Consider the following 26,036-nt stretch of genomic DNA (forward strand, 5'->3'; position numbering starts at 1 on the left):
ATGCGTGGTCTTAGCAAGGCGGCGACGCTCATATTGGCGCCAACGGCGGTGTTGACGAGGCCTTTACCGATATCATCACGAGGTGAGTGCCATGATTAATTGTATTGTGCTGGTGGTGGAGAGAGACAAAATCAGAACAAGAGAGGCAAACGGAGTCGGTTGGGGGTGGCTACAGTCTGCTTGCTTGCCCTGAATTGGGGGGTACTCTATCCGGACAGAATGCAAACATTCATCGATGCCTATTACTGACTCGACTTTTTCTTGCCGCTTGAACAGGTGTCCCGACTGAGTCTGCATTTTCCGTTGCTGTTGCTGTAGACACCAGCGGCTCTAGAGACGCAAAGACGGTCGATCAAACTCTGGTAAGAAGAATCAACCTGTTCCAGTATCATGACAATGAGCTCACACAATCTCCATGGGAAAAGGTATTCAACCTTGACATCCAAGAGTCCTCAGAGGCTTGCAGCCAAGCCAAAGTGAGGATCGACGGATTCCTCCTATCTCAGGATGACAACGGCACCGGCCAAGGGACTTTCGCCTCCCAGGACGGGCACACCGTCACCGCGAGCTGGAATTTTACTTGCAAGGAGCACGTACGACGAGTGCCTTGGGACCAGGATCTGACGGTGACAATCATCTCACTAGACGGAGAGACTATCCCCGAGACATCCTTTGTGACGAGCTTCAGACAACGAACTCCCGTCAAGGTCTACGATGTGGGAGGAGATTCACTCGTCTACACAACCGAGGGCCATGCGCCTACTCGGCTCGATAAGGAGAGGGTGCTAGAGAGGATCAAGACGCTCACCGGCTTATCAGACGTCGACGACGAAACCAAGGCGGACATTGGAGACATTATTTCGATAGAGACCCAGATGCGCGAACTCGGAGAACACATCAAGACCAAGCAGCGAAAAGTATTGGACAAGCTGGGCATCAAGCCTCCAACGCCGGCGTTCAACTTTCAGACATTTTACCAGACCGCCAAACTTGCATCTTCTACTCTTCGGGGCACCATGGAGCACTGGTTGGGCTCTGTGCTTGGAATCCCTGTCGAGTGTGATCATCATCATCGTCATCATGATCACGGGCATGGCAACCACCATCGACACCCTCACCGCCCTCATAAGGAGACCGATGTTGTGGTGAGCATGCAAGTGGATGGCGAGGGAGGACAGCGCTTTTTCTACTACCGAGACCGAGACGATACCGACTCCAGCTCTACACGACTGACGCCAACTCCCCCTCGAAGAGTAAGTAGTCTTGATTTTCTCGCAAGCCTACCAATCCCCTGAACTCCCTTTTTGTGAAGATCAAACTCGAATACGATGGAATCTAACCATTTGCTAAACAGAACGTCACCTACTTTCCCCTCTTCGCAATCATCTTCACCTTCCACCTAGCCCTCTTCTTTGTCCTCCGATCCATCCGTCAACGAATGCACAGCCGCCGCGCGAGGAACCACAGCAACCGTGTGTGCCGCCGTGAAACTCGCTCCCAGCGCCGCATCGAAAGACAAGCTCGCCGAAACGGCGCCCACCAACGCACCACGAATTTCTTTTGTAGCATCCGAGACCTCTTCCAGACCAAACGCATCGAGCTCAATGAAAAGACAGCCATGCTGATCCACGAAGAGGACACCTCGATGGAGGACGAGCTTGCGTCTTTCCAGGAGGCAGCCTCTGTCATCAGCGACCTGGTTGCTGTTCAGGAGACCACGAGGTCTAGAGAGGAGTCGCAGCCGCCAAGGTTCACCGAAGACGTGAGCCCACCGGCCTACGACGAAGTGGAAGAGAGGTTTGACGAAAAGAAGCCTGACGGCTGTTGATTCACCCCTACCACCCCCTTCTTTTTCTGGATACGAGTGCGTCTGGGATGGGGATATGAATCCGAAAAGGAGTCCCTACAGTAATAATTTTAATCATGTTGAAAAAAAAAAACGCAACGAAAAACAAACAAACAATAATATCCACACTGGTTAGAATGGCGTTATACACTACCTGGAGGACAGGATCAAACAAGCATGCAATAGATGACGCGGTTTCTCATGTTAATTTTATCAAAAATACACCTAATTGACGCTGTTTCTACATGTTTCAAAAGCACCCATGCCGAGTGAGACAGATATATGACAAAATAAATATATCCTTGACTACCATGGGATATCAAGGGAAAATAAAGAATGCCGCCTATCCGAGTATAAACCTCTCAAAGTTCGCCCCTATCGTCGCAATCCCATGCTCAAGATGCCACCCCTTAATCTCGCACACCAGCCGATACATGTCCTCGAGCAGCGCCTCCGCCTCGCCGCCCGCCACGTGCAAGTCGCTCTCCACGAGGATCCTGTCATCCGGCACGGCGCGCACGACAGCGGCGAGCTTGGTCTTGCTGCCGTCGGTGCTCATGTTGACGGCCGTGGAGAAGGAGATGAAGACGGTGGAGGGGACGGCCGGGTGGAACCACTGCTTGAGCATGTCGGCGCTGCCGCTGTACGAGTGGAGGCATATCCGCGGCGGGAAAGGTTTGCCGCCAACTTTCTTCTTCTTCTTCTTGGTTATCTCTTCTGTGCTGTCGTCGTTTTCGGAGTCGTCGTCTGAGGAGGAGCTTTCTTCGGCGCCAGGGGCAATTCTTTTTTTCTCTCTTCGGGATAGGACTTTTTTCTCGTGGCCTTTCCAGCAGGCTGCTATTGTGTCGTATAACACGCCGTGAGCTTGCACGCCGTGCACGCTGACGGCTCTGCCCATTTCTCCTGCTAATCGTAGTTGAGCTTGCATGATGGCTTGCTGGTGCTGCATTTGCACTCGAAAGGGGCTGAGGAGACGGCCTTCGCGTCCACCGGGGGTGAGGCTCTCATCTCGAGAGGAATCGTCGTCTGGGAGACGCTGTTGCGGGAGACGAAAGCCCTTGTCGAGGCCGATTTCTCCAACTAGCGCGAGAGGGAAAGAAGTGAGGTATTGGCGAGTGGATGATATGAGGGACGATAAAGGGGTTGGAGTAGGGAGAGAAGAGAGGAAGGATTGGTCTTGGGGAGTGGGAGAGAGAACGGCCTTGTAGTGAGCGATTTTGGCATCTTGTTCAGTAGATTTGTTGGGATCCTCGGCGTTGTGAGTGCTGAATGTGGGATTTGGGATGGAGTCGTCGTATAGCTGGTAGGAGAACCAGGGATGCCATCCAAACGCCGGAATAACTTTGCATCCTTTGCGGGCTGGATCGGTATCCGAGGTTGATGTTGAGATTGATGCTGAATCTGTGATGCCGTGCTCAGACGCTACATCTGCGACGAGTTGCTGGTCCTGGGAGCGAGTGGCCATGATAGTGAGGACGCGGGTGTTGAGAGTGGCGAGAGAGGCGATGGAGGACATTGTGTCGGTTGGATGGCAGTGAGCGTCAAAGGCGCCGAGATGCCAGGGAAAGGGATCATTGTAGACTGGTATGTCTGGTGGAGGTTGAGAGTTGGTGTCATCAGAGGGTTGGTTGTGGTGGTGTTGACACATGGTTGTGGGTTTTGATATCAACAGACAGACGTGTGAATGAGGTTCTGATGGATGAGATTTGCTGGGCGGGTTTTGAATGGAGAATACAAACAAGGCTCAGGCTGTTTGATCAATGATGCTGTTTGTCTTGCGTCTGTGTCTCATTAGATGACTGGTTTAGTGGTTGAGTTTGGTTGGTTGGTTGGCTGACTGAGCTGAGACAACAGCAGCAGAGCCGAGATGCATGTGTTGAATGTATCACTGAATCATCAAACCGTGAACCACTTTCCAGATGGTGAAAATGGGTGGAGAAAGCGGGGATTCATAGCCGTCTGCCGGCGATCCACTCTGACCGCAAATCTCATCTAATCTCATCTCATCTCATCGTTCTCTCAGCCTTGTCTCGTTTCGTCTCTTTGTCGCTGCTGTTATCGTATAAGCCAGCGGTGATGAGGCAACAAAACATTCTCACAAAATCTCACATCATCATCCCCCAAGTTCAACATGAATCCCCGAGTTTTAGATATGCCTCGTTAGCTGCTTATCCGCCGAAAAGCTTCGCACCCTCCCCTGAATAAGCACCAAGCAGCCACGCCGCGGCATGGCGCGCTTCCCCGCACTGGCGATTGAATCATGATAGATTAAGAGGTTGGATGGATGGATGCCTGTACCTCGTTAGCTTGTTGCAGGTGCCTCATGCATCTCCTCGGTGCTGCGTGCTGCCTAGGTAGTGTGATATTCTCTGTATTTCTCTGTAATAATCATTTCATGTTTTAAGGCACCTACCTATATAGGCTTCTATCCACTCTATAAAATAAAAATAAAATACCCCGGTTCCGGCCAGTAGCATCCGGCCATATACAGAAAGAAAAAAAAAACATGTGATACTCGAGGGCCCCTAGATACCTAGAAATACCAAATCAGTAATCCATCCGCACGCAAATCTTGCTCCCGGATTCCCAAAAGCACACACCTTGACGCCTCCTCCCACACCCAAAAAACCATCCGCCACCAATTCATTCATCTAACCGAGTCTCTCTTGTTCTGGACCTTGTTATGGTTTAAAACTAGATTCCCTGCTCCTCTTATCGCTGACCCACTACTTAATTGCTCCGTGCCGCCCTGTCGTTCATCGTCTCCATTCCTTGTCTCGTTCTAACGTTCCGTCGCCCCCAAACCTTGTGTTGCTTCGTGCGACTATACACTCCGCCTCGATTGGGATTTGTTCTTTCTTGTCTCGTTTCTTGTCTCGTTTCTGGCCTTCTTTTCCCATCTGATAAAATATACATCTATTTTGTCTTGGCGTGTCGCGTGCTCCTTCGATAGCAAAGCAGTTCAGCAACCAACAATTCTCTCCACTTACTTACTTGCTACTACAACTCATCCTCTTTCTTCATCAACACCATTATCATCATCATCATCGCCACCAACAACTCAACCAGCATCAGCCACAAGCCATGTCATGATCCTTCACCGTCTTTGCTTGAAATCTCGCATCCCCATGGCGCTCCTCAATCCCATCTACGCCTGCATCGTGCCCTTCCTCATCGTCACCACCATCCCTCTGGCCATCTTCGCCGGCATCACCACCACATTCGCCTTCTCCGTCCTCATCTTCCGCGTCTTCGTCGTCTACCTCGACATTGCGCTCTCCCTGGTGTCGCAATCCCTGTCCCATCTCACCGAGAGCGCCACAAAGGCTCACCTGCGACCTCCGAGAACTCCGTCATCATCGTCGTCTGTTCACAGCCGCAACAACAGCGTCAGCCCTTCGGCCTCGTCCACCTTGCTCAAGAGGCATCGCCGCCGCAGACCAAGTTCCTCCGTCTACTCGGCCGGATCCGCGACTCCCGCCAGCGACATTGGGCTTGGCCTCATCCCCAGCGTCGGCGCTGAGAGAGACTTTGAAGGCGTCGGCGGATGGCGGCTGGGCGACGACGACGAAGCATGGACAACTATCAACTCGCGCTCCGAGCTTCCAGACCGGCTGCATGATCGCAATCACCGGCGCACCTTGTCCGGGGGTCCGACCGGCGCGGCAGACGGCGGGTTTCTCATGATGAAAGGCCGCGCCCGTAGCCCCGAGAAGAGGATAGTGTCGACGGCCTCTCCCAACAGCTCAAAGGCTCGAGCACCTTCGGCTCCGCGCCTGGGAATGCCTGGCTCCAACCAGACTGACAGCTACTTTCCCATGACGATGTCTTCCAAAGCAATCAAGAGGAACCTTCTTTGATTGGGGGTTCTGATGTGGCAGATGTTGGATTACAGCAAATATTAACGATATGACGAATATGGGAAACAGGAAAATTGGACTACAAAATTGGCCTCGGAATCAAAGGTCCAAGGATTCATGACGGCAGATGAGTAACCTGTCATTTATTTTCTTACTGGTGGAAATTTTGGGTCAAATGTGTTCTTATGAAAGGTATGGATGGGTTTGAACGGATATGCGATTTGGCGTTTACAGGCTGGGAAGGACATGGCATGCGATTGATTTTGTAAATTATACTCTCAAGTTTGACTTGCTTCTGCTCTTTTTATTTTCTCTTCTTAGTATTCACTTAGCCGTGATAAGACTAATATGATGAGATTAATACATGGTAATCTTCAATATGTGACAACCCTCGATCCCGCATGTTGTATCACATCTCCAATGATGATGTCTCGTGTAACAAGTATTCAACGCCGAGTCCAAACCAGCACTTTTCCAACTCCTCATAAACAATGAATGGTATCTTTCCCAAATCCAAAAAACTTCAAAAATCAAAAAGCCTTTTCCCCCAATCACAGCGTCTGCCAAAAGTAATTGGCGTAAAAGTAGCGCGAAAACTTCTTGTCCATGTTCACCACATGCACATCGCCCTTCCTATCATTCCGCACCACCGCGCGCGCCCACTCCCCATCCTTTTCATCGCGCTCAATCTCAATGCCCAGACTGCGATACACCTTGAGCCGCAGCAGCACCTCGTCGTCAACGGGATCCCGCCTGCGACCCTCCTCGGAGCCGTCGACGCCCTGCAGCTCCAGCTCCTGCAGCCGGGCGGCCAGGTCGGCCGCCTGCTGGGCCAGGCGCTCGGCCTCCATTTCGGCGTCGGAGGCGGCCTTTGCGACGCGGAACTTGTGCGTGTCGAGGCGCGCAATGGTGGAGGCGTGGTCGGCGGACGAGTGGGAGGACAGGAGCTCGTCGTGCTGGGCGTTGATGGTGTTGAGCTGGCGCGCGAGGCGCTTGAGCGTCGAGTCGGAGTCGCGGACGTGCAGCTCGCGCGCCTGTTGGAGCGTGGAGAGGGACTCGGCGATGCGGCTGACGGCGAGCTTGTCGGGCTGGATGTTGAAGTTGTTGATGGTGTGGTGAATGAGCTGCGGACGAGTCGGTCAGTCAGTTTTTGGGTGCAATTGTTTTTGTGTTTCTGGTCAAACAACATACGGTAGCTGGATCCTCGGCGAGAAGCATTGTGGCGGTTGTTTGATGGTTTGGAAGCTATTGCCTTTTATCTGTTGCTTGTAGCTCGGTTGCGTATAGAGGCAGAGGATTAAGGTAGTTGGTGAATCAGCGAGCGAATGTTACAATGTCCAAATGCTAAATAACGAAGCTCTCTAAATCTGTCGCCCGGGACGACCAACCCCCCGTGCCGTCAACAAGCCACACCCCTCCGAACCCAAAACGTCATTCCAAGCTCAGCCACACCCGCAACGCTTCCCCCACCAGCCACACTCCTCGGCACAAGCTTGTTTTACCATGAGGCCAAGCCAAGCCGCATTGGCAAACTCACGAGACCAAGCAATCATCCTTACGCCAGCAACTCGATCAGCTCTTCTTCTAGCTGTCTCTCCCCTGCTGCTCTATATCTCTCGTCTTTCCTCCCCCCTTCCCTCCTCACTCGATTCTCCCTCCTTCTGTCGGATTCCTACTCAGAGGGACATTGACTCTCTTCTTCCCTTGCGCCACCCTCTCTCTCTCGATCGTCCGTCGCTATTCCTGAGCTAAAACCGACTCTTTTGCGCCGTCGTCATACAAAAGTTCCCTCGAAACCGCCGAAAATGGTTACAGAACTCCCCTGTAAGATGACGCTCCTGTCTCTTTCCTCGGCGCAAACAGCTGCAATTCCAGCCTCTTTTCCAAACCATCGCGCAGAAAAGCCCATCTCAGAATTACAGCATAGCTAACTAATCGCCTCTTCAAAAATGACAGACGCCCTCGACGCAGAGACGTTCGTCCCTCTCCTCTTCTCTACCAGTTTCGCATCGTACGATCACTCGCAGCTAAAACTAACACCATAACCACAACAGGCCTCTGAACCCTTCAGAGCTCAGCGTCCTGCGCGCCCAGTTCGAGAAAGAAGGCGAAATGGTCGGCGTCCAGACCAAATTCAACTACGCCTGGGTTCGCAACTCCTCCTCCCCTTCAAACAAAACTCCCCCCCAAATAAAGAAATGAAAAACTCACAAGAAGCGACCTTCCCAAATAAACAGGGCCTCGTCAAGTCAAACAACCGCAACGACCAGCAACTCGGTGTCCGCCTCCTCTCCGACATCTTCCGCGTCTCCCCCGAGCGCCGCCGCGAGTGCCTCTACTACCTCGCCCTCGGCAACTACAAGCTCGGCAACTACGGCGAGGCCCGCCGCTACAACGACCTCCTCCTCGAGAAGGAGCCCGCCAACCTCCAGGCCACCGACCTGCGCCAGCTCATCGACGACAAGGTCGCCAAGGAAGGCCTCCTGGGCGTCGCCATTGTTAGCGGCATTGGCATCGCCGCTGGTGTCGTGGGTGCGTTTTTGCTGAGGAATGCGAAACGGAGGTGAAATTTCGCCGATGGTATATGATACGATACGGGGCATGAAATTCGAATTATAAACGATATATGAAGAAAGAAAAGAAAACAATCAAGAAAAAAAAATGGTAAAACGAAACGAAAAAGCAGGAGGTTTTAATGAAGGAGGAACTACTGAGACCAACAAAACTACTCATCTATAGGTAGAAGGCAAATGTCACCACCAAGGAACCGCCAAAGAAGAAAAAAAAAATCACACACCCTTCTCTCATTTTTATGCTTCTGAAAGCTCATACTTGCATCTTTGTCAGTGGGCTATCAACGAGCATGATGGAGACACCGCTTCTCTATCGTATGTGATGGAAAACGGCACTGAGGCAATCACCTATACCCTGCGCCCTTGCCATAATGAGGATGAGCCATGTCAGCATGAGTTGTGCCGCGTAACATTGAGCGCAGGCAAGCAAGTTCATGGTCCACCTCATGGCATCTACATGCTCAAGGAATGCTTGGTTTTCAATGGATATACAAATTAAGTGTACGATATTATATACTATACGATAGCTGCAGCAGCCAGCCATGCGGCCGAAAGAGAGTCTAGCATTGTCATTTCGATTCACGCGCGCACCATGTTCAAGTTTGTTTAGAAAAAGGAAAATAGAGACTGTAAAATCAAAACTAGCTAGGAAATACGACAAACAAGCCTAGACATACCATCATGTGTTGAGACGTCAATCACACGACTTAAAATACAACAGTTGCGGTTTCAACCCTCCTCCAGCCATCCATTTGCTCCAGTCAAATTCAAATCCGCAGTCCGCTGCTCCATCCAGACAGGTAACAAAGAGCTATCCGAAAGGCGTGCTGAGAGAAAAAGACCGGAGACGCAGGGTATTTTCGGCCATATCTTGCCCGACATAGATTTCAAAGGAAAGCGTAAGTGTGACGATCGTGTAGGGAATGAATAATGAGTGACTTTTCGCACGGCGGCCCCAACCCTCCCAACAACTGCTCCAAAGGCAGGGGACAACCTGATATTAACTGGCGACTTTCTCTCCCTCCAGAACATCGCCCTGCCTGCCCAGTCCTATAAGACCCTGGCAAGTAATTAGACGCTGCCCTCGAGAGGAGCAGCCTCAGCCCTATCCGGCCGCGACCACCATACCAAGTCAAACTTTTGCAATGCTTCATAGTCCTGCACTTTCTCCATGCTGCATGACCAGTTTTCATAACAAAGTTCTTTCCTTGCCCACCCTTCTGGAAGACAAAACTTTTCTTGGCGGCGATTATACGAGTTTATGATTAAAATAAAGTGACGAGAAGGCGGCGACAAAAAAAAGACAAAGAATCGAAAAGAGAAAAGGAAAGGCGTCGAGCAGATATTGTATGGACATCATGGATATTCTGATATTGATCGTGCAGGAAAGCAATTCGCAACTCGAGATCGATCGGGCGGCGGGACCACTGGCCGTTTATCGCAGTGAGAATCCCTTTCGCTTGCCTTCCTTCTCTATCGGCCGCCCGCTCTCGACGCGCTGCTTCTTGTCCTCGAGCTCCAGGCGTTGGCGATCGAGTTGCTCCTTCATCTCCCGGTGGCGTGCGTAGAGCTCCTCCTCTGACTGCTTGAGCTTGCTCTCCTTCTCCGCCACCTTCTGCTGGAAGACCATCTTCATCTCGGCCTCCATCTTGGCAAGCTTCTGCTCGTGCAGGGCACGCTCCTCCTCTTGCTTGACAGCAGGGTTGACCTCCTTGAAGACACTAGGATCTTGCGAAACACCCATAGCAAGCAGCTTGTCGGTTCTGTAGTTCTCATACAGGTTGTTGTTGGTGTGCTCCTTGAGCTCCTCCATGTGTGTGCGGATGAGCATCTGTCGGAGCTTGACAAAGTCGCAGTGCTCCTCGTTGTCGACCTCAATGATACCCCAAGGGTACTCACGTCCACGGACCTTGCGGCCGTCGGCGGTCTTGATCTCGTTGGTGGCGCCAACAACGGCGAAAGGAACCTTGGACATGATCTCGTTGTTCTCGGCAATCGTCTCCTCGTCGTCGAGCTCATATCGGGGACCCTCGAAAATCTGGATGCCGTGGTGCTTGATGTCGGCCAAGATCTAGAAACGCACTAGTTAGCAACCCCAATCATCATAATCGTCGAGAAGGGAGTGACTCACTCGGGCCTTGAAGCTGACAATCTCCTCGTCCGTCAGGGTGTCGGACTTGGCAATGACAGGGATCAAGTTGACCTTGGTGTGGAGGCGTCGCATAACCTCAATGTCCAGAGGCTTGAGGGAGTGACCAGTGGGCTGGATGAAGAAGACACAGGCGTGAATTCGGTTGTCAACAATGTTCATTCGGTTGACCTTGTTCTCAGCATCGAGGTAGGCATCGAAACGCTGCTCAATGTTGTCGACAATGGGGCGCCAAGACTCATCGTTGTTAACGAAGTCGCCAAAGCCGGGGGTGTCAACAACGGTCAGGCGCAGACGAACACCAGCCTCCTCAATATCGGCGCTGATGGACTGGATGGTGACAGTCTTGGGAATAATGTCCAGGCTGGGCGCCTTGCGCTCCTTGGGAGGGTACAAGGAGGTGTTGAACAGAGTGTTGACCAGAGTCGACTTGCCCAGACCGGACTCGCCAACAACCATCACATTGAAGTTGAAGCCCTTTCGCACACTCTTACGGTGCCACTGGTTGGGAAGGTTGGCAAATCCAACATAGCCGGTCAGCTTTCTTCGAACAATGTTCTTGTTGTCAGAAACAGCAGCTGGGGAGGCGGCTATTGTACTCGTTAGAAACATTGCTGTGTTGGTAGATGGGACAATGGGGCAGAAGAACGTACCAGGAGGTGGCGAGGCAACGCCCTGTGGTGAATCGGCACCGTTGGAAGCTAAATAGACAAACGTTAGCCTCTGCGTTTTTGAATGCTCTGTGATATTACTATGCATGGTGACGAGGCAGGAGGGCTGGGCGTAGGCTGCTGACTGGAGAAATCAGATTCTTGGCTTCCAACCGAGGTCGGTGGATTTGTATTCCAAGAGCATGATCTCGTCGACTGGTCAGAGCTTGGCTCGCCATTCGATCCCACGGCAGGCTGTATAGGGCTTGAGTATAGCTCATCGTAAGACATGGGGCTCCATGGTCCAATTCTGGGTGGTTCGTCGACCTCCAGCATGCTGCGGTAGCGGCGAATGGCTGCTGGGACACAAGCAGGGACCGAGAACTGGACAGATGCATTTTGCACAGTTGACAAACCGCTCAGTCGCTTCGTTGCTTGAGCCTGAGCTGCAACTTGCTCCAAAGCAATCATTGCCGGCGTCAGAGCAGTCTTGTCGAGCTGGAGGCTGCGGGCGCGCGATTTGACATGGTGTACCAGATCGAAAGTCATGTCGGGTTACGAAAGTCGGATATAAGGAATTTGTACTTGAAGCAACGGAAATGTTGATTTTGCCCAAAAAAGCGACCCAAGAAACAGTAGATGGCGAGCAACGAATGTGGTTACGGAGAGCAAGACGCGAAATCTGGTGGTGTGTGGGAAAAAGGAGGCGCCAATGCTTTTGTGTTGCCCAAGCCCGCTGCCGTGGTGAAGTGCCTCGTGGCACGTCCAGAATGCCTCCTGCCCCCTCCTCGTGCTCGTGGATGGGACACGCATGGCCATGCAGAGCTAAAAGAAAGAGAGATTCTTACCCATATTGATGTATAAGGAGCGGCCGAAGGAAGTTTAATAAAGAATGGTAAGAAGGCACGAGAGTCTGCGCGATTGGTTAGCTGTTGAGGCCGTCTCAGGGAGGAGTAGCGCAGCCAAACGGCCAGGAGCCACGAGCGGAACAGCAGCTTCGTTGGTCTTCAGGGCCCGGGGCAACTTGCGCGCGTAGCAGATGGAAGCCGTCGGGAGAGGCAGATGCTGCTCGCGCCTGTCTCCTGCTTGGGCGCCCTGAAGGCATCGCGGGCGTTTATGCACGGGGAATTCGATTCGAACAATGGGAGCGACCTACCAAGGAGAAATGCGCTGAGACCCTAGCAGATAACGACGCGTGTCAATGGGTTCGAAGAAATAGGATTAAGAGGCAGAAACGACCGCGGTGAATTGAAGGACAAATGTCAAGATGCTCAACCAGCCGGAGAGGAAGTAGCAATGACGGAGAGTGAAGAAGTGAAGTGCAATGAGGCCAGTTGAGGACGAGCAGGAGGAAGATAATTTCGGGGGTGATGACGGGGAGGAATTTGTGCTGGTGCTGGTGCTTGGTGCAGCAGCTGCTGGCCAGCGTCCCAGGGGCCCGACTCCACAGGCTGGTGAGTACCGGTACGGGGATGGGTGCAGCGGCTGCCGCGGGGCTCGGGGTATGAGTACCTGTGCTCGTACCACGGCTCCCAGCTGCTACTGTATCTACTGCCAAGGTAATCCCGTTACCTGGTGCTAATAAGGTACGCTACAGACCTGTGCCATTACATTACAGTAGCTCGTCCAGCAGTGCTCGCTTCAATCTGGCGTGGTCAATATGGCAAAAGGGGGTGCATTAGCAAGCTAGGCCGCGACGGGGCTAGTCTTCCAGGGGACCGATGGCCTGGCGCGGTGGTCATTTAGCAGAGGTGCAGGGCATGGCTCGCCGTTGGGGGCCGCTGATTGGCCGCAGTGTTTGATTCCGCACGAGCCACAACACACCCGCTGTGTGGCGCTGCGGCGGATCGGGCTTGGTCCAGGTACCTTTTCTGGAGTAGAGACGCGATGCTGTTCACAGTTTGAGGGGCCCCCAATTGAGCGGGTTTGTACCTTGAGATTGTACCTTGGCTTGAACCCTGATCTGGTTGAAGAAGAAACGCCATGCAGGTGGTGGATCGAGGCTTGGGCGGCATCAAGAGCAAGAGTCTGGCAAATTTGCGGCCTCGTCTCGGAATGCTCGAGTCAAATCTTAAGGGTCGCATGACGGACGGCTTGGGTATCTCGCTGATACGACAGGCATGGCACGAGTGCGAGTACTGGTACACCCGCTCCCGGTAGCACCTAATGTACATCACTTAATTTCAGGAGCTCCAGGCGTTTCTTTTCCAGATTGCTCCGCATGCTCGCTACTCCTTTGTTCGTATTACTGCCGACCACCTGTACATGTACTCGCAGTAACAGTACCAGTGCCAACGCCGCACGCCGTCTTCATGCTCATAAGATACCTGCTATTTATAGGCTGGCAAAAGCTCATCTTCATTTGCTTGCCTGTTTGCGCTGCACAAGGGACTCGACACAAACGAGTACAGACATTGCGGGACGGAAAGCTGGATCAGACAATCCCGAAGGTTTCTGTGGACTGAGACAGTCTCCCTGCTTGTGCCTTCGATTTTTGGCACCGTAGACGGCCAGAGAAATTAACACGCGTGTTTGACTGGATGGGAGAAAACAATGGTAGTGCCACCAGCAGAACAGTAGCACCGCCGTGAAACAACCAAAACGGCTTCGCTGGCAAGCAAAAACCTGCCGGGAACTGCCTACATCCTTGCAGAGGCTAATATCCGACGCGGTGCCTAATAACACGAAGGGGCAGAGTGTTGCCTATTTCGGAATTGTAGGGTAAATCGACCCATCAGCCGTGATGAGCCAGTATGACCCAGCAACTACGAGGATTGTTGATGTCTTGGGGATAGAAAGAAGCTAGGGAGTGTTTCTGCTGAGATCTGTGTTTTAAGATTGATCATCTATGAATTCTGCAGCACCTGAATCTGCTGTCGAGAGCCCACTTGAGCACTGATGACAAAGTGGCCTTCTTCCCAATTATACGGAGTACTAACACCAAAAGCTGCGGGCCTTTGATGGGATAAGACAAACACGGATCTCGTATATTAGCCATACATATGTGTACATTGATAAATTGTATGGTATTGCTTGTGGCTGACAGAGTGCATGATACCTGCAGATATACGATAACCATACAAAAAATAGTTCATCGGCTGCTGGTAATTCGATTCTTTGTGGTGAGACACACATGATCGACATGCAATATTAGAGCCGCCCCACACGACAAACAATGCCAACCCCCACATGATGAACGAGACAAAGTGGTTCTTATTGATGGCTCTGCTGACTGTACTCGGATGGAGCAACATGTGGATTATTCGTAAGAAAGGCAGTAAACATTCCTTCAAGCTTAGTATATAAGCGCACTGCCTCCCAACTACCCTTCATCTGACTCCATGCTCGTGCCGCCTAAGACACAGTCCTATAAAAAGCAAACCAACACTTGGTTATCTCGCCCCTTCTCAGAACTGGTAGGTGGCATCACAGGAACATTCTCGACATGGCCGTGGCCCATCATGACTGGCCGGCGATGCGGAGGGGCGACATCGTATTCCAGCCTCCCATCTGCAGCTAAACGTCAGCGAGACCAACCACCGCAACATGATGGGCTAGCCTGACGTTCTGCATTCATTCCGTCCATTGCAACTAGGTATGCCCGCAAAGTCCGCCCTTGGACGGGAGCCTACGTTGAATCGTACATGTACAACTCATTGCCCCGGAAGTCTCTTCGCAAAATAGATTCACATACGAGGTAAATGCACATACGGAGCTTCTGTGTGGGTCTGGATCAGGGCCACACAGACGCTGAGGCATGGGCTCCCAAGTTCGCGATAGCCGAGCCTGTCTGCCTTCTCCCCAGCTTGTGATAACTTTTGGAGCCGCACGATCCGTTCCGGCGGGATCCTCGCTGTCATAGCGAGGCTTGCTGTGCGTTTATGTAATGGTGAGTGCCAGTTTTTAGTCTATCCACGTATGTGCAGTCCAGAGTCTCCCGCCACTCAGCCCTATCTAGCCGATGCCGAGATACTACTGCTTTTGTATATACGAGTTCAAGTAAGTAATCATACCATAGAAATAGGTTCCCGAAATATATTACAGATACCGTGCCCTCCCGGAAACCCCCCAAGCATGTACATTTTCCTTGTCCGTCATCATCGCCTTAAGCCGAAGCGGCTGAAACCGCAGCTTGCTGGCTGGCGAAGAATTTTTTAGATTCGGCACATCTCTCACTCTTGCATGCGGGACACCGCAGGCCCATTTGCTGGGAGCACGCCTGGCCGGAAGTAAGGTGAGACTTTGCGAGGTCTGCGAGCGCCTGGATGAACACGGGGCTGCCGTTCAGGCTGTCCACCCGCTTGACAGTATCTGTGTGCCCACTCTCACCAATGACCTCAATGTCGAGCTCGTACAGCGTTTCAATGTGATCAGAGGTGAATGCGATTGGGATAAGAACCAGGTCCTTTTGGCCCTTCTCGATATAGTTCTCGACTGTGTGAGAAGTCTGAGGTCCCAGCCATGCCTTTGGACCGACTTGCGACTGCCAGCATAATCTGTAAGGGTTAGAAAACTTCAGCCGCTCCATCACGGCTTGGACGGTGGCAGCGACTTCGCCCGGGTACGGATCGCCTGTTTGATCGGTAAGCTCAAGAAGAATGACGAAAAAGGGACGCAAGCATAAGTCATACCTCTGTTGACCACATCCATGGGCAAACTGTGTGCTGAAAAGAGGAGAACAGCATTGCGCCTCCGCTCCTCGGGGTACTCGGCTAGCTTTGCTTCAATATTCTGCGCAAAAGCTTCTACGAGGCCGGGATGAGTGGGCCATCGGTCAATGACACTCCAAGTAATGGTACCATTGCCAGTTTCCGACGCCTTCTTGCCTTCCAGTCTATGCCGCCACTTCCACAGCTCGTTTAGACTGCTACCAGTTGTGGAACAAGAGTACTGGGGATATTGAGTGAATGCGACCGCTCTGCCACCTTTTCCGTTTCCAAAGCCGTCGGCCAACAGCTTGTTATACATCTCCTCGGTCAATGGGTCTGCATAACGGAAAGCGACGTACGGCTTGTGTGGCGCCGTCTCGGGACAGATCTTGTCCAGGATCTTGCACATTTCCTCGCTCTGGTATTCTGACCATTTTCGAATCGGGGAACCACCTCCGATGGCGTCGTACTGCTTCTGGATCTTTGGTGTCCTTCGTGCTGAGATCAAGGGCCCGATGTATGATTGAAGTCTGCCCAAGGGAATCAGGTCGCCATCAGCCTAGTATATTCCACCCTGCGATTAGCGCATTGGCATTGAAGAGTGCGTTGGATTCAATTATACATACAAAAAGTCGACTTAAAAAGTCTCCAACCTCGTTAAGCGTCGAAGGTCCGCCCATGTTGAGAAAGACCATGGCTGTTGGTCCCTTGGAGCCAGTCGCATCTTGCGTCACAGGATGGACCGGCGTGGCCAGATGTCTGGCATGGTTGGCAAGCTGCGAGAAGCCAAGAGGAGCTGCCGCTCTCCTTGACAGTCCCTTGGAGAATTGCTGTGTAGTAAGCCTTAACGCCATGTTGAGATGCAAAGATTGGGTGGTTAAGGAGAGAAAATTCGGAGCATTGCGGGAAGAATAAAAGAATTGAATACCCGTCGAACAATGTCAGACACCGATGCGCCGAGATCACTGAGGCAAGCTCCGAGAGTGGCAATCGAGCACTGGGATGACGTCCTGTTAAGACGCTACCCGAGGCCTCGGTGGTGTATCGACTCGGTATATGCTCGGCAACAAGTACCGCTCTAGCAGAACCCGAGCAAGCGTCCACCAATAAGGCTGTCGGCAATTTGGATGAGCTGCACGTGATTTCGCGGATCCCTGTCGCATTCTGCCTAGGCTCGTCGCGTTTGCCTGAGAGCTTGTTCGGCGCATCCACTTTGACCCGCGTGGTTGCCTGGCTCTCACTGTCTTTAATATGAATGGCTGATGTTCTTATTCGGTGAATGTGAGAAGAGAGGAAAGAAAACGAAAAACAGGCCAATTTCATATTCCTTTCATTCAATTGGAAATGGCAGACAAACAGCGGGATTGGCGCAGGGAGGAGAACGATGATGATGACGAAGGAGAGCAGGAGCTTGACGAGTCTGTAAGTCGTTGTGATTAAGGTATTTAAACGAAGTTGCCTCTCTGACACGGCCTCATCTAGAACTTCAAGGCGCAGAAAGATGCGGTGCTGCTGGCCATTGAAGTCAGCCCGTCAATGCTTGAACCACCTCCCGCCTCTAGCTCTAAGAAGGCTGATCGGGACAGCCCGGTTCAAGCTGCGCTGAAGTGTGCCCACCATCTGATGGAGCAGCGCATCATTTCCAATCCCAAAGACATGATGGGAATTCTTCTTTTCGGCACGGAAAAGACCAAGTTTCGAGAGGAGAAAGATGGCCGCGGCGGGCTAGGATACCCGAATTGCTATCTCTTCACTGATCTCGATGTTCCCGCGGCCGATGACGTCAAGGCATTGAAGGCGCTGGTTGAGGACGAAGACGACGAAGACGAGGTGCTGAAGCCGGTTACCACTGATGTTGTTTCCATGTCAAACGTGCTCTTTTGCGCCAACCAGATATTCACTACAAAGGCTGCCAACTTTGGCAGTCGGCGACTGTTCATCGTGACCGACAACGACGACCCACATGCATCAGATAAGGCAGCGAGATCCGCTGCTGCTGTGCGAGCAAAGGATCTGTATGACTTGGGCATTACAATCGACTTATTCCCAATCACAAGAGGAGAGTCAAAGTTTGACCTGGGCAAGTTTTACGATGTATGTCTTCTCATCTCATTTTGCGACTTCTTTTGTCCACGCAGCTGACAAAATGCCAAGGACATCGTATATCGTGATCCCGGTGCAGAGGCCAATGCCACAGAAGTCCGAACATCTAAATCTGGAGATGGATTGTCTCTTCTAAACTCGCTCATCTCAAATATCAACTCCAAGCAGACGGCTAAACGAGCATTATTTCATCTGCCCTTTGAAATTGCGCCTGGACTCCGGATAACCGTCAAGGGCTACAACATCGTGCAACGACAGGCACCGGCGAGAACGTGCTATATCTGGCTTGACGGAGAAAAGGCCCAAATTGCAACAGGCGAGACAACAAGAATTGCAGAGGATTCTGCAAGGACTGTCGAAAAACAAGAGATCAAGAAGGCCTACAAATTTGGCGGCGAGTATGTATATTTCACACCCGAAGAACAGAAGAACCTTAGGGACTTTGGCTCGCCCATTATACGGATTATTGGATTCAAGAAGCGCGACATGTTGCCTGTCTGGGCAAGCGTAAAGAAATCTACCTTCATCTTCCCTAGCGAAGAGGATTATATTGGGTCATCCCGTGTATTTTCAGCCCTTTGGCAGAAACTACTGAAAGACGACAAGATTGGTCTCGCCTGGTGTGTGCTTCGGTCCAACGCACAGCCTATACTTGCTGCTCTGATTCCTTCGAGGGAGCAATCCGACGAAACTTCTGGGACTCCATATCTTCCCGCGGGCCTGTGGCTTTATCCTCTCCCTGCCGCAGATGACCTGCGAGAGATTAGCGCCGACCGCAGGATTGACTGTTCAGAAGATCTCAAGACAAAAATGAGAATAATCGTCCAGCAGCTCAATCTTCCAAAGGGTATATACAACCCACTGAAGTATCCAAATCCGGCCCTTCAATGGCACTACAAAATTCTGCAGACCCTGGCCTTGGACGAGGAGGTACCGGACAAGCCGGAAGACTTGACGGAGCCGAAGAACAAAGCGATAAACAAGCGTGCCGGGGGCTATTTGGAAGACTGGGCCGAGACGCTGAAAGACGAGGCCGACAGAGCCGTCAGATCTAGGTCTTTGAAGCGAGAGGCGGAAGATGACACCTCAGAGCGCCCTGCAAAGCAGCGAAAGCCGGCTGCAGAGCGACCAAGCGGATCCACATTCAGTATGGCACAGCTCAAGCTTGCTGTCGAGAGCGAAGGCCTCACGAAAATGACAGTTGTACAACTAAAGGATGTTGCCGGCGCCCGGGGTCTCAGCACGAGCGGCAAGAAGGCCGATTTGGTGGAGCGGATAGAGCAATGGGTTGAGGAAAACAGCTGAGTTTTCTTGCATCTTTCTTTCTTTCTTTTGTTTTCGTGTACTATTTGATAATGAAATGTACCACCATGAGCCGGGGTTTGGCAATCAAGGACGGGATGCTGCTTTGTTTTACAATTCTTATGCTATTCACTTACAAGGACTCGTCACTTGGCTCTGCGGCCATGTTTGTGTAAGTCCCCAAGTCTAGTAGGTTAGCACTACTGGGTACCTATCAGAGGCCATGCTGTTGCAACTTGGTCGTTGCATAGGATGGAAATACATGTATATATGCAGCACAAAAGAATAAGATAAGCAAATACATAAATGAATGAGGAATTGGCAATTGCTGACGATGCAAATGCAAATGCAATGCTTTGACGACAGTTGGACGCATATGGCATCAGCACAGCAAGTTACGAAGTACGCGAAGCCGAGGGTCCATGTTTCCCTGACGCGTTGGCGCTGGGCTCACGCCCCTCACCAAACTCGCACCCCCAGCATTTCTTTTCTGCCAGGTCCAGGATCGCAATCCGCAATCCACCATCAACAATTCCGCAATGGTCACCACCAACGAACCCGCTCTCACCGTCACCGAACCACCGTCTGCTTACTTCGTCTCTGCATCAAGAGTTCGAGCTCGACTCGGCCCAGTTCCCGCAGAGCCTCTGCAGCGCGCAATCGCCCACGCAAACGGCCTTGGGCAGCCGGTCCATGGACTTCCTCGCCAGCTTCAACTTCCGAGACGAGGAGCCCAGCAGGCTCGACAGCCAGCCGCATGCCTCTATTGAGGAATTGCAGTCGCAGCTCCGGGATGTTTTCAGCGGCAAAGTCAGCGAGACTCGGGCAGAGCGTGTTGCGACAAGGCTGGACCTCGCAGCGGCGGCCCAGTTGACGCTTGGAGTGTCGGAGGGTGATGGTCATGCGCTGGAGGGGCTGAGCAGGCTGGATCCGTCGCTGGGAGGAGCTCAGTCGGCGGGCAAGCAGACGGGCCGTGTGGTGCGCGTGAGTGACGCTCTGCTGAACCAGCCGGCCGACGATCCAGTGTTGCAGAGGTCCATTGCCAACCACCTCGTGGCTGCGGTTGGCCAGGTCGACGGAAGTGAATGGGCGGTGCGGGAGGTGTCGCGAGCAACGCAGGACTGGGTCTTTTCGTATGTCTGCAAGGGCTCTATGCAGCACTGGCAGCGACAGCACAAGAGCCAGGTCAAGCCACCGGTTGCTGAATACTCACAGAGAGAGATTGATCCTCTTTTAGCAAGTGAGGACCTGATCCCCATTCGTCCTGGTAAACGTTCCCACGTTCCCTGTTGTGCTAACATAGCCTTAGGTCGGCCTGCCTTTGACTGTCGAGGATCGCTCATCATATCCTTTTCTCGAAATAGTAGAGCTATATTCATTGACTATGACCACATCCCTCTCCACCGCACAGTCGCCCAACTCGCTACTTTGTTCAAGCCACCGCCTCCACGACGTCCTCTCCCTACTATAGATAAACAGCCTAAGACGCCAAGTGCATCGAGGAAGAAGAGAGATGCCGACAAAACGCCAGGTGGCGAAGGCAACAAGTCGAGGAAGAGAAAGAGGAAAACAGGCGATGCTGGGGCCACAGGAGAACAAGGTGTAATCGATTCTCAGGAGGCTGCCGCCGTTGCAAGCCAGCTTCAGCTAGGAGAAGGGAGCGGCAGCTCAACTGGCCAGCAACAGAATGCTCAGGATGTGACAGCAGCTGCACAAAACTCCGCCGCAGGGTTGCTCACCATCAACGTTTCGCCCGAGGAGGCAGAGCGACGTCGGAATGTTGCCATGGTCATGCTTCAGGGTGCTGGTGTTGATCCAGAGTCTCTTTCCCCAGAGCAGTTCAACATTTTTGCAAATCAATCCCCGGAGCTACAGAAGGAGTCGCTTAGTATGCTGGTTAAGTACGGTGCAGAGCGTCTTCGCATTGTACATCCCGGCAACAAGGAGGGCTCTGCTCCGCCTTCAACCTCAAATCCATCATCTACCCCTGCGACCCAGAGTAACATTCAGGGAAGCTCATCTGGCCCAGTCACTACTAATGAACTGGTGCTACAAACGTCTACTCCTACAAATAAGAAGAGCCGAAGGAAGAACAAGGCGGCGAATGGTGAGGACGAAGAAGCAAATGCAGGCTTAGAAGGCGCTGGAAGCTCTAAGAAATCGAGACGAAGGGGGGGCAAGTCGAGAAATGCCTGTGCCCAGTGTAAACAGCGCAGAGTCAAAGTAAGACAACAAAGAACACATTTCTTATCTGGTTCGATGGATTTGTTGAAGCTAACGGTGTACATTTAGTGTCCGAGAGAAACGCCAATATGTAGCGGGTGCCGTGAGGCGGGCTTGATTTGCGAATATGCCGGCCCCAAACCAAAGAAAATGAAGTCCAACGCCATCATCACAACAGAAGATGAGCAAGATGGGCAGGAGGAGGACGAACAGGATGAGGCCGAGGCCGAATTACATGATGAAACACTACCAGAAGACCAGCAGCTTCATGAAGATGCGGAGGGTTATCCTGAGCTGCCCGACAACTCTGTACACCACCAAATGCCAATTGGAGATGTGCTGGCCAACAACATGGCTGCTACTGCTACTGACTGGGAACAAAGTCACGTCCCGCACGACTATTTCAACCATACAAACATGGGCGTCTCCGAGGCAGGCTCTTCGCAGCCCTCACAACAGAGCAGCATGACGCTGTCGGATCTAATCCTGCCTCACGGACGCCAGTACTACCCCAACGTTCCGGCATCTGAGGTGCAGGACCAGACCCAGACCCAGACCCAGACGCTTACACAGCCAATGGCTCATGAACGCATGAAAAAGCCAACCAAGTCAGCAAAAGGGTCTGGGCGTAACGCAGCGACTAGGAACACTAATCAAGAGGACAGACACAGCTCCTTGAATGCCACGGCAGCTTCGGACTGGTCTAATGGCGGCAACCCAGTCACTCAGGCGGCAGCGGTTGTGGCCGCAGTCGTAACATCGATGCAGAACCAGACAGCAGACTCATCTGGCCGGAGCAGTGCTTGGCGTTCCACGGCGATGCCCCAGGCGTCGGAGAATTCTCAGCAACATAATGTGGCTGCGGCATCACTTCAACGCACTGGCGCTGTTTCGCCAATGAATGCTGTTTCACGAGCCACGAGCAGCCCCCGGACGGGCAAGCGCCAGACACGAGGTGCGGTTCACGAGACATCAGCAACAGATGCTTTTCAAAGTCCAAATATGTCGGATCCGAAACAGCAACAGCAACAGCAACAGTCAAATGCCCATGGGCAAGGACTACAAGCACCAGCTGGCATTGCTGGCTCTGGGACGTATAACAGCTACGACCGTTATTCTAGCACCCGAGCACCAGAAGCGTCTTCAACCGACAGAATCACGTACGAGCCATATTCGTATCAGAGAGATGCGACCAACACCACTTCGTACACGAACTATGGCCACGGTTCACATGCCACGACGACAACGACGGCCGCCGCTAGCATGCAGGCGGCAACGACAGTCTCTGCAGATCGCTCAGGCTCACATGCTTATGGCTCCTATGCGAATACATCCCGAAACACCTCCCATACCAACCAGTCATCCCACATGGGGCCGAGGGGAAATGCACAAGCACAAGACTTTAGTAACAATAACTCGGACTTGACACGTAATTCCCGGCAGAACTTCAACTCCCGATCACAGAATTCGACGCCCAGGCCGAGCCAAAATGCAGCGAAGCAAGACCGAAACTATCCCGCTTACTCATCGCAGATTCAGCAACAGCAGCAACAGAATACTCGCCAGCGTGTAGCTCAACAGCAGCAGCACGCACAGCAGCCATCTCAGCACCAGGCGTGGTATGGCTTCAACGGCCAGTCGGGAACTGGCTTTGCGGCTACTTCTGGGCACGGGTCAAATTATAGCTGGAACATGCCAGGCGATTCATGAGATGGCTTCTGTGACGAAACCAATAAAATACTGGTCGGCGTAGGAGGTGTATTTTTCTTCCATTGATTTTTAATGAGGGAAGCGTAGAGGATTTGGGTCACGTATACCTTCAGAGGGGGGTTTATACCCAGTTGGAACCAATATCATGGCGCGAATGGAGTTTTTCTTCTCTTCTTAATTTGCTCTTCCCTTTCCTTGTTACTTTGGCATGGCCAAGCTTTTCGCTCAGTGTGAGCTTGAATAAAGTTGTGGCGTCATCATATTCAACTGTTTGATAACTGTTTGATTCCCCCTCTCGTTGCTGCTTCCAGTCTTACTACTTGTACATATTTTTTTATCCAAGGGGGAACAATCACCTCCGTCAAGCAGAGATATCATGAATGAGATGCAAACGCTGCAGAAGATGAGGATACGAATGAGACTGCCCATGGTATTATGGAAATTGTTTTTGTGTGAACCCGCTTTGTCATGATATTACTATGATGATGCTCTCCAAAAAGTCTAGCTGAAATCCATTTGACCACCCTCCCAGAAACCTTGCAAGATGTTGATCCATTATCCCCGTACCATGCCCCATCTAACTTATTAAAACCGGTAGAAACGTTGAGTTTCTTGTTCCCAAAGCACCAAACCAAACCATAACAAAGCAAATGTAAATCCAATTAATACATAAAGGGGAATAATTCATGAGGACATTTCGTCACTCTTGCCTCGTAAACTGTTATTTCATTCTAATTCTTCTCCTGAGTAATAGGCTCCTCATCAGCCTCTCCAGACTCAGCAAACTTGCTAAGCTTGCGAAGTGCTGCACCGTAAAAGTACAGCAGCCAAATACCGATGATGCCAATAACACTCAGACCTCCAAGGAGACTCGTGCCCCTTGCAACGCCGAGATTATGAAACAGCGGGTGCGCGAACAAGACACTACCGCAAGCAAGCGCGCTTCGGAAGAAGTCGTTTGCAGCGAACAGACTAGCAGCGTACTTGGGATAACTGAGCGGGATGTAGACGAAGATGGCCTGCATGACAATGAAGACGGTGGCGCCGTAGATTGTGATGCCGATGGTGGGCACAATCCAGTGGATGGAGGCGCGGGCGGTCCATGCGAAGAGGAAGAGGCCGATGGTGGGGCCGACGGAGGCGGGCAGGGCCGGGATGAGCCGGTCTTCCTGGACGGGCCAGCCGAATTTCTCGATGCGGGGGTTCATCCAGTAGTAGAGGTAGGCGGTGTAGACTGCGACGCCGATGATGCAGGAGACGAGGATGCAGAGGAAGACGAGGCCGACTTGGCCGAGGTTCATGCCGTAGAAGACGGGGTAGACGAGGGGGAAGACCTCGAAGACTGAAGGCGTGATAAGTTAGTATGTGTTTTGAAAGGGATATAAGTGAGCAAAACTTACATGAATAGTAGATGCCGTAGATGATGGCGGTGTACACCTGGACGAACAAAACGGCGGGATCCTTCATGGTAATCTCAAGGGGCTTGATCAGGGCGTCGAGGAAGATTTGGCCGGGGTGCAGGTTGTGCTGGTCAATCTCGCTCTGGGACATGAAGCGCTCGTTGCCGGTGAGCTTGCGCAGGCGACGGGCGCGGCGGAGCAGGATGTTTGCGCTGCTGGTCTCGGGAAGGAAGAGGAACATGCAGACGAAGACGGGAGCGGAGGCCCAGAGGGACTCGAAGAGGGACCAGCGCCAGGACTCCGCGGGGACGGCGAAACCAGAGAGGAGAGGACCCAGAGCAGCTAAATGATAAGAAAGTTAGCGATGAGAAAAACAATAGGATAGGATGAAAAGGGGAAAGGGGGGATTATCTTACGTCCACAGTAGGCTGCAGCGACCCAGGACATCATGGCATAGGGCAGAGCCATCAGGCTATACATGTCACCGAGGGAAGCACCGCCAGAAGCCAAACACGGCGATCCGAAGAAGCCTTGCAGGAAACGCAGGACCATGAGGCCAGGGTAGTTTGGCGCAAAGGCCGTCGGGATGGAGATGATGACGAACAGGAACATGGTGACGATGTAGACGGGGTTACGTCCGATCAGCGGGATCTCACTGAGCGGGGAGAAGATGAGCGGACCGATGCCGTAACCCAGGACGTAGATGGACAGACCCAGCGTGGCCTTGATCTCGCTGACGCCAAAGCGCTGCATAATACCACCCTCGGAGGTAGTGTAGATGGCCGAAGTGGTGTAGACGACGAAAGTGTATAGACAGATGAGGACGTTGATGCCGAGACGCTTGCTTCTGCTCCAGTTGTACGGGTTGTCGGGGTCGTCTGTGTAATACCAGTCGACGAGGATGGCGCCGTCCTTTGTCGTCTGAGGCACGATGGGAATAGACTTGACCTTTTCCAGCTCGTGCTCTTCATCCTCACGAAGTCTCCTTGCTGTCATGTCGCCCAGATCTGAGTGCTGTACGTGCTCGTGTGAACCACCGTGGTGGTCGTGGTGGTCCTCTGAATGCCGTGTTCGGGGTTCTGTAGGCGCCTCCTCATCCTTGGGGGCCCGAGACGGGGGCGGAGATGCATCTCGGCGAGTGCTGCCGTTTGACGGGGTGCGTAGGATGCCGCCCGTCTCTTTGCCCTCGGCGGCTGTGGAGGCATCTGATGTAGATGTGTTGTGAGATGTGAGGGGAACGCCGTTCATGAGTTGGACCCAGGGCTCTGGGAGAACGAAATCATCTCTTTCTTCAGGGTACTTGAGATATCGTTTTCTTGTAACCCAGCGAATGAGCTGCCCAATGGCGGCGTCGCGAATGATGTCCGCCATTGTAAATGAGGGATTGCTTGTATTGGATATGATCGATACAATTTGACGTAGATGAGTGTGTAAGTCCGGTTTATGATGTGTATATGTATCAATTTAGTAGTCGTCTAGTTGTCGACAAACACTGAGGCCTGATGGTTGTTTATATATGATTACCGTGAATTATGAGTGAACCAAGCTGTTTAATAAACAATCAGAGATAT

General features: G+C 52.2%; 10 protein-coding genes across 10 annotated transcripts; 5 read left to right on the forward strand and 5 right to left on the reverse strand.

Annotated features, from left to right (window-relative positions):
* Positions 1-1,828, forward strand: T069G_01108 (uncharacterized protein; the record flags this gene model as incomplete). The annotated part of the gene is made up of 4 exons (XM_056168318.1): positions 1-82; positions 277-362; positions 426-1,253; positions 1,355-1,828. The coding sequence occupies 4 exons, from the start codon at positions 1-3 to the stop codon at positions 1,826-1,828; spliced, it is 1,470 nt and encodes a 489-aa protein (XP_056033634.1).
* Positions 1,829-2,189: 361 nt separating this feature from the next.
* Positions 2,190-3,494, reverse strand: T069G_01109 (tatD related DNase domain-containing protein; the record flags this gene model as incomplete). The annotated part of the gene is made up of 3 exons (XM_056168319.1): positions 2,190-2,568; positions 2,701-3,196; positions 3,257-3,494. The coding sequence occupies 3 exons, from the start codon at positions 3,492-3,494 to the stop codon at positions 2,190-2,192; spliced, it is 1,113 nt and encodes a 370-aa protein (XP_056033635.1).
* A 1,441-nt stretch (positions 3,495-4,935) lies between these two features.
* On the forward strand, positions 4,936-5,706 carry T069G_01110 (uncharacterized protein; the record flags this gene model as incomplete). The annotated part of the gene is made up of 1 exon (XM_056168320.1): positions 4,936-5,706. The coding sequence occupies one exon, from the start codon at positions 4,936-4,938 to the stop codon at positions 5,704-5,706; it is 771 nt and encodes a 256-aa protein (XP_056033636.1).
* A 551-nt stretch (positions 5,707-6,257) lies between these two features.
* Positions 6,258-6,924, reverse strand: T069G_01111 (spc24 subunit of ndc80 domain-containing protein; the record flags this gene model as incomplete). The annotated part of the gene is made up of 2 exons (XM_056168321.1): positions 6,258-6,830; positions 6,898-6,924. 2 exons carry the CDS (start codon positions 6,922-6,924, stop codon positions 6,258-6,260), a joined length of 600 nt encoding a protein of 199 aa, XP_056033637.1.
* A 587-nt stretch (positions 6,925-7,511) lies between these two features.
* T069G_01112 (uncharacterized protein) lies at positions 7,512-8,273 on the forward strand (the record flags this gene model as incomplete). Its single annotated transcript, XM_056168322.1, has 4 exons — positions 7,512-7,530; positions 7,663-7,681; positions 7,761-7,854; positions 7,944-8,273. The coding sequence occupies 4 exons, from the start codon at positions 7,512-7,514 to the stop codon at positions 8,271-8,273; spliced, it is 462 nt and encodes a 153-aa protein (XP_056033638.1).
* A 1,441-nt stretch (positions 8,274-9,714) lies between these two features.
* T069G_01113 (septin domain-containing protein) lies at positions 9,715-11,627 on the reverse strand (the record flags this gene model as incomplete). Its single annotated transcript, XM_056168323.1, has 4 exons — positions 9,715-10,350; positions 10,411-11,006; positions 11,082-11,129; positions 11,225-11,627. The coding sequence occupies 4 exons, from the start codon at positions 11,625-11,627 to the stop codon at positions 9,715-9,717; spliced, it is 1,683 nt and encodes a 560-aa protein (XP_056033639.1).
* A 3,556-nt stretch (positions 11,628-15,183) lies between these two features.
* Positions 15,184-16,581, reverse strand: T069G_01114 (ferrochelatase domain-containing protein; the record flags this gene model as incomplete). The annotated part of the gene is made up of 3 exons (XM_056168324.1): positions 15,184-15,650; positions 15,710-16,286; positions 16,354-16,581. 3 exons carry the CDS (start codon positions 16,579-16,581, stop codon positions 15,184-15,186), a joined length of 1,272 nt encoding a protein of 423 aa, XP_056033640.1.
* Positions 16,582-17,071: 490 nt separating this feature from the next.
* T069G_01115 (ku70/Ku80 beta-barrel domain-containing protein) lies at positions 17,072-19,135 on the forward strand (the record flags this gene model as incomplete). The annotated part of the gene is made up of 3 exons (XM_056168325.1): positions 17,072-17,149; positions 17,210-17,821; positions 17,882-19,135. The coding sequence occupies 3 exons, from the start codon at positions 17,072-17,074 to the stop codon at positions 19,133-19,135; spliced, it is 1,944 nt and encodes a 647-aa protein (XP_056033641.1).
* Positions 19,136-19,200: 65 nt separating this feature from the next.
* Positions 19,201-23,065, forward strand: T069G_01116 (fungal zn(2)-Cys(6) binuclear cluster domain-containing protein; the record flags this gene model as incomplete). Its single annotated transcript, XM_056168326.1, has 4 exons — positions 19,201-19,304; positions 19,519-20,372; positions 20,436-21,355; positions 21,425-23,065. The coding sequence occupies 4 exons, from the start codon at positions 19,201-19,203 to the stop codon at positions 23,063-23,065; spliced, it is 3,519 nt and encodes a 1,172-aa protein (XP_056033642.1).
* Positions 23,066-23,796: 731 nt separating this feature from the next.
* Positions 23,797-25,836, reverse strand: T069G_01117 (major facilitator superfamily domain-containing protein; the record flags this gene model as incomplete). Its single annotated transcript, XM_056168327.1, has 3 exons — positions 23,797-24,407; positions 24,466-24,807; positions 24,882-25,836. The coding sequence occupies 3 exons, from the start codon at positions 25,834-25,836 to the stop codon at positions 23,797-23,799; spliced, it is 1,908 nt and encodes a 635-aa protein (XP_056033643.1).
* Between the last annotated feature and the right edge of the window lie 200 nt (positions 25,837-26,036).

The sequence above is a fragment of the Trichoderma breve genome, chromosome 1 (assembly GCF_028502605.1).
Source record: "Trichoderma breve strain T069 chromosome 1, whole genome shotgun sequence".
In the NCBI taxonomy this organism is placed as follows: domain Eukaryota; kingdom Fungi; phylum Ascomycota; class Sordariomycetes; order Hypocreales; family Hypocreaceae; genus Trichoderma; species Trichoderma breve.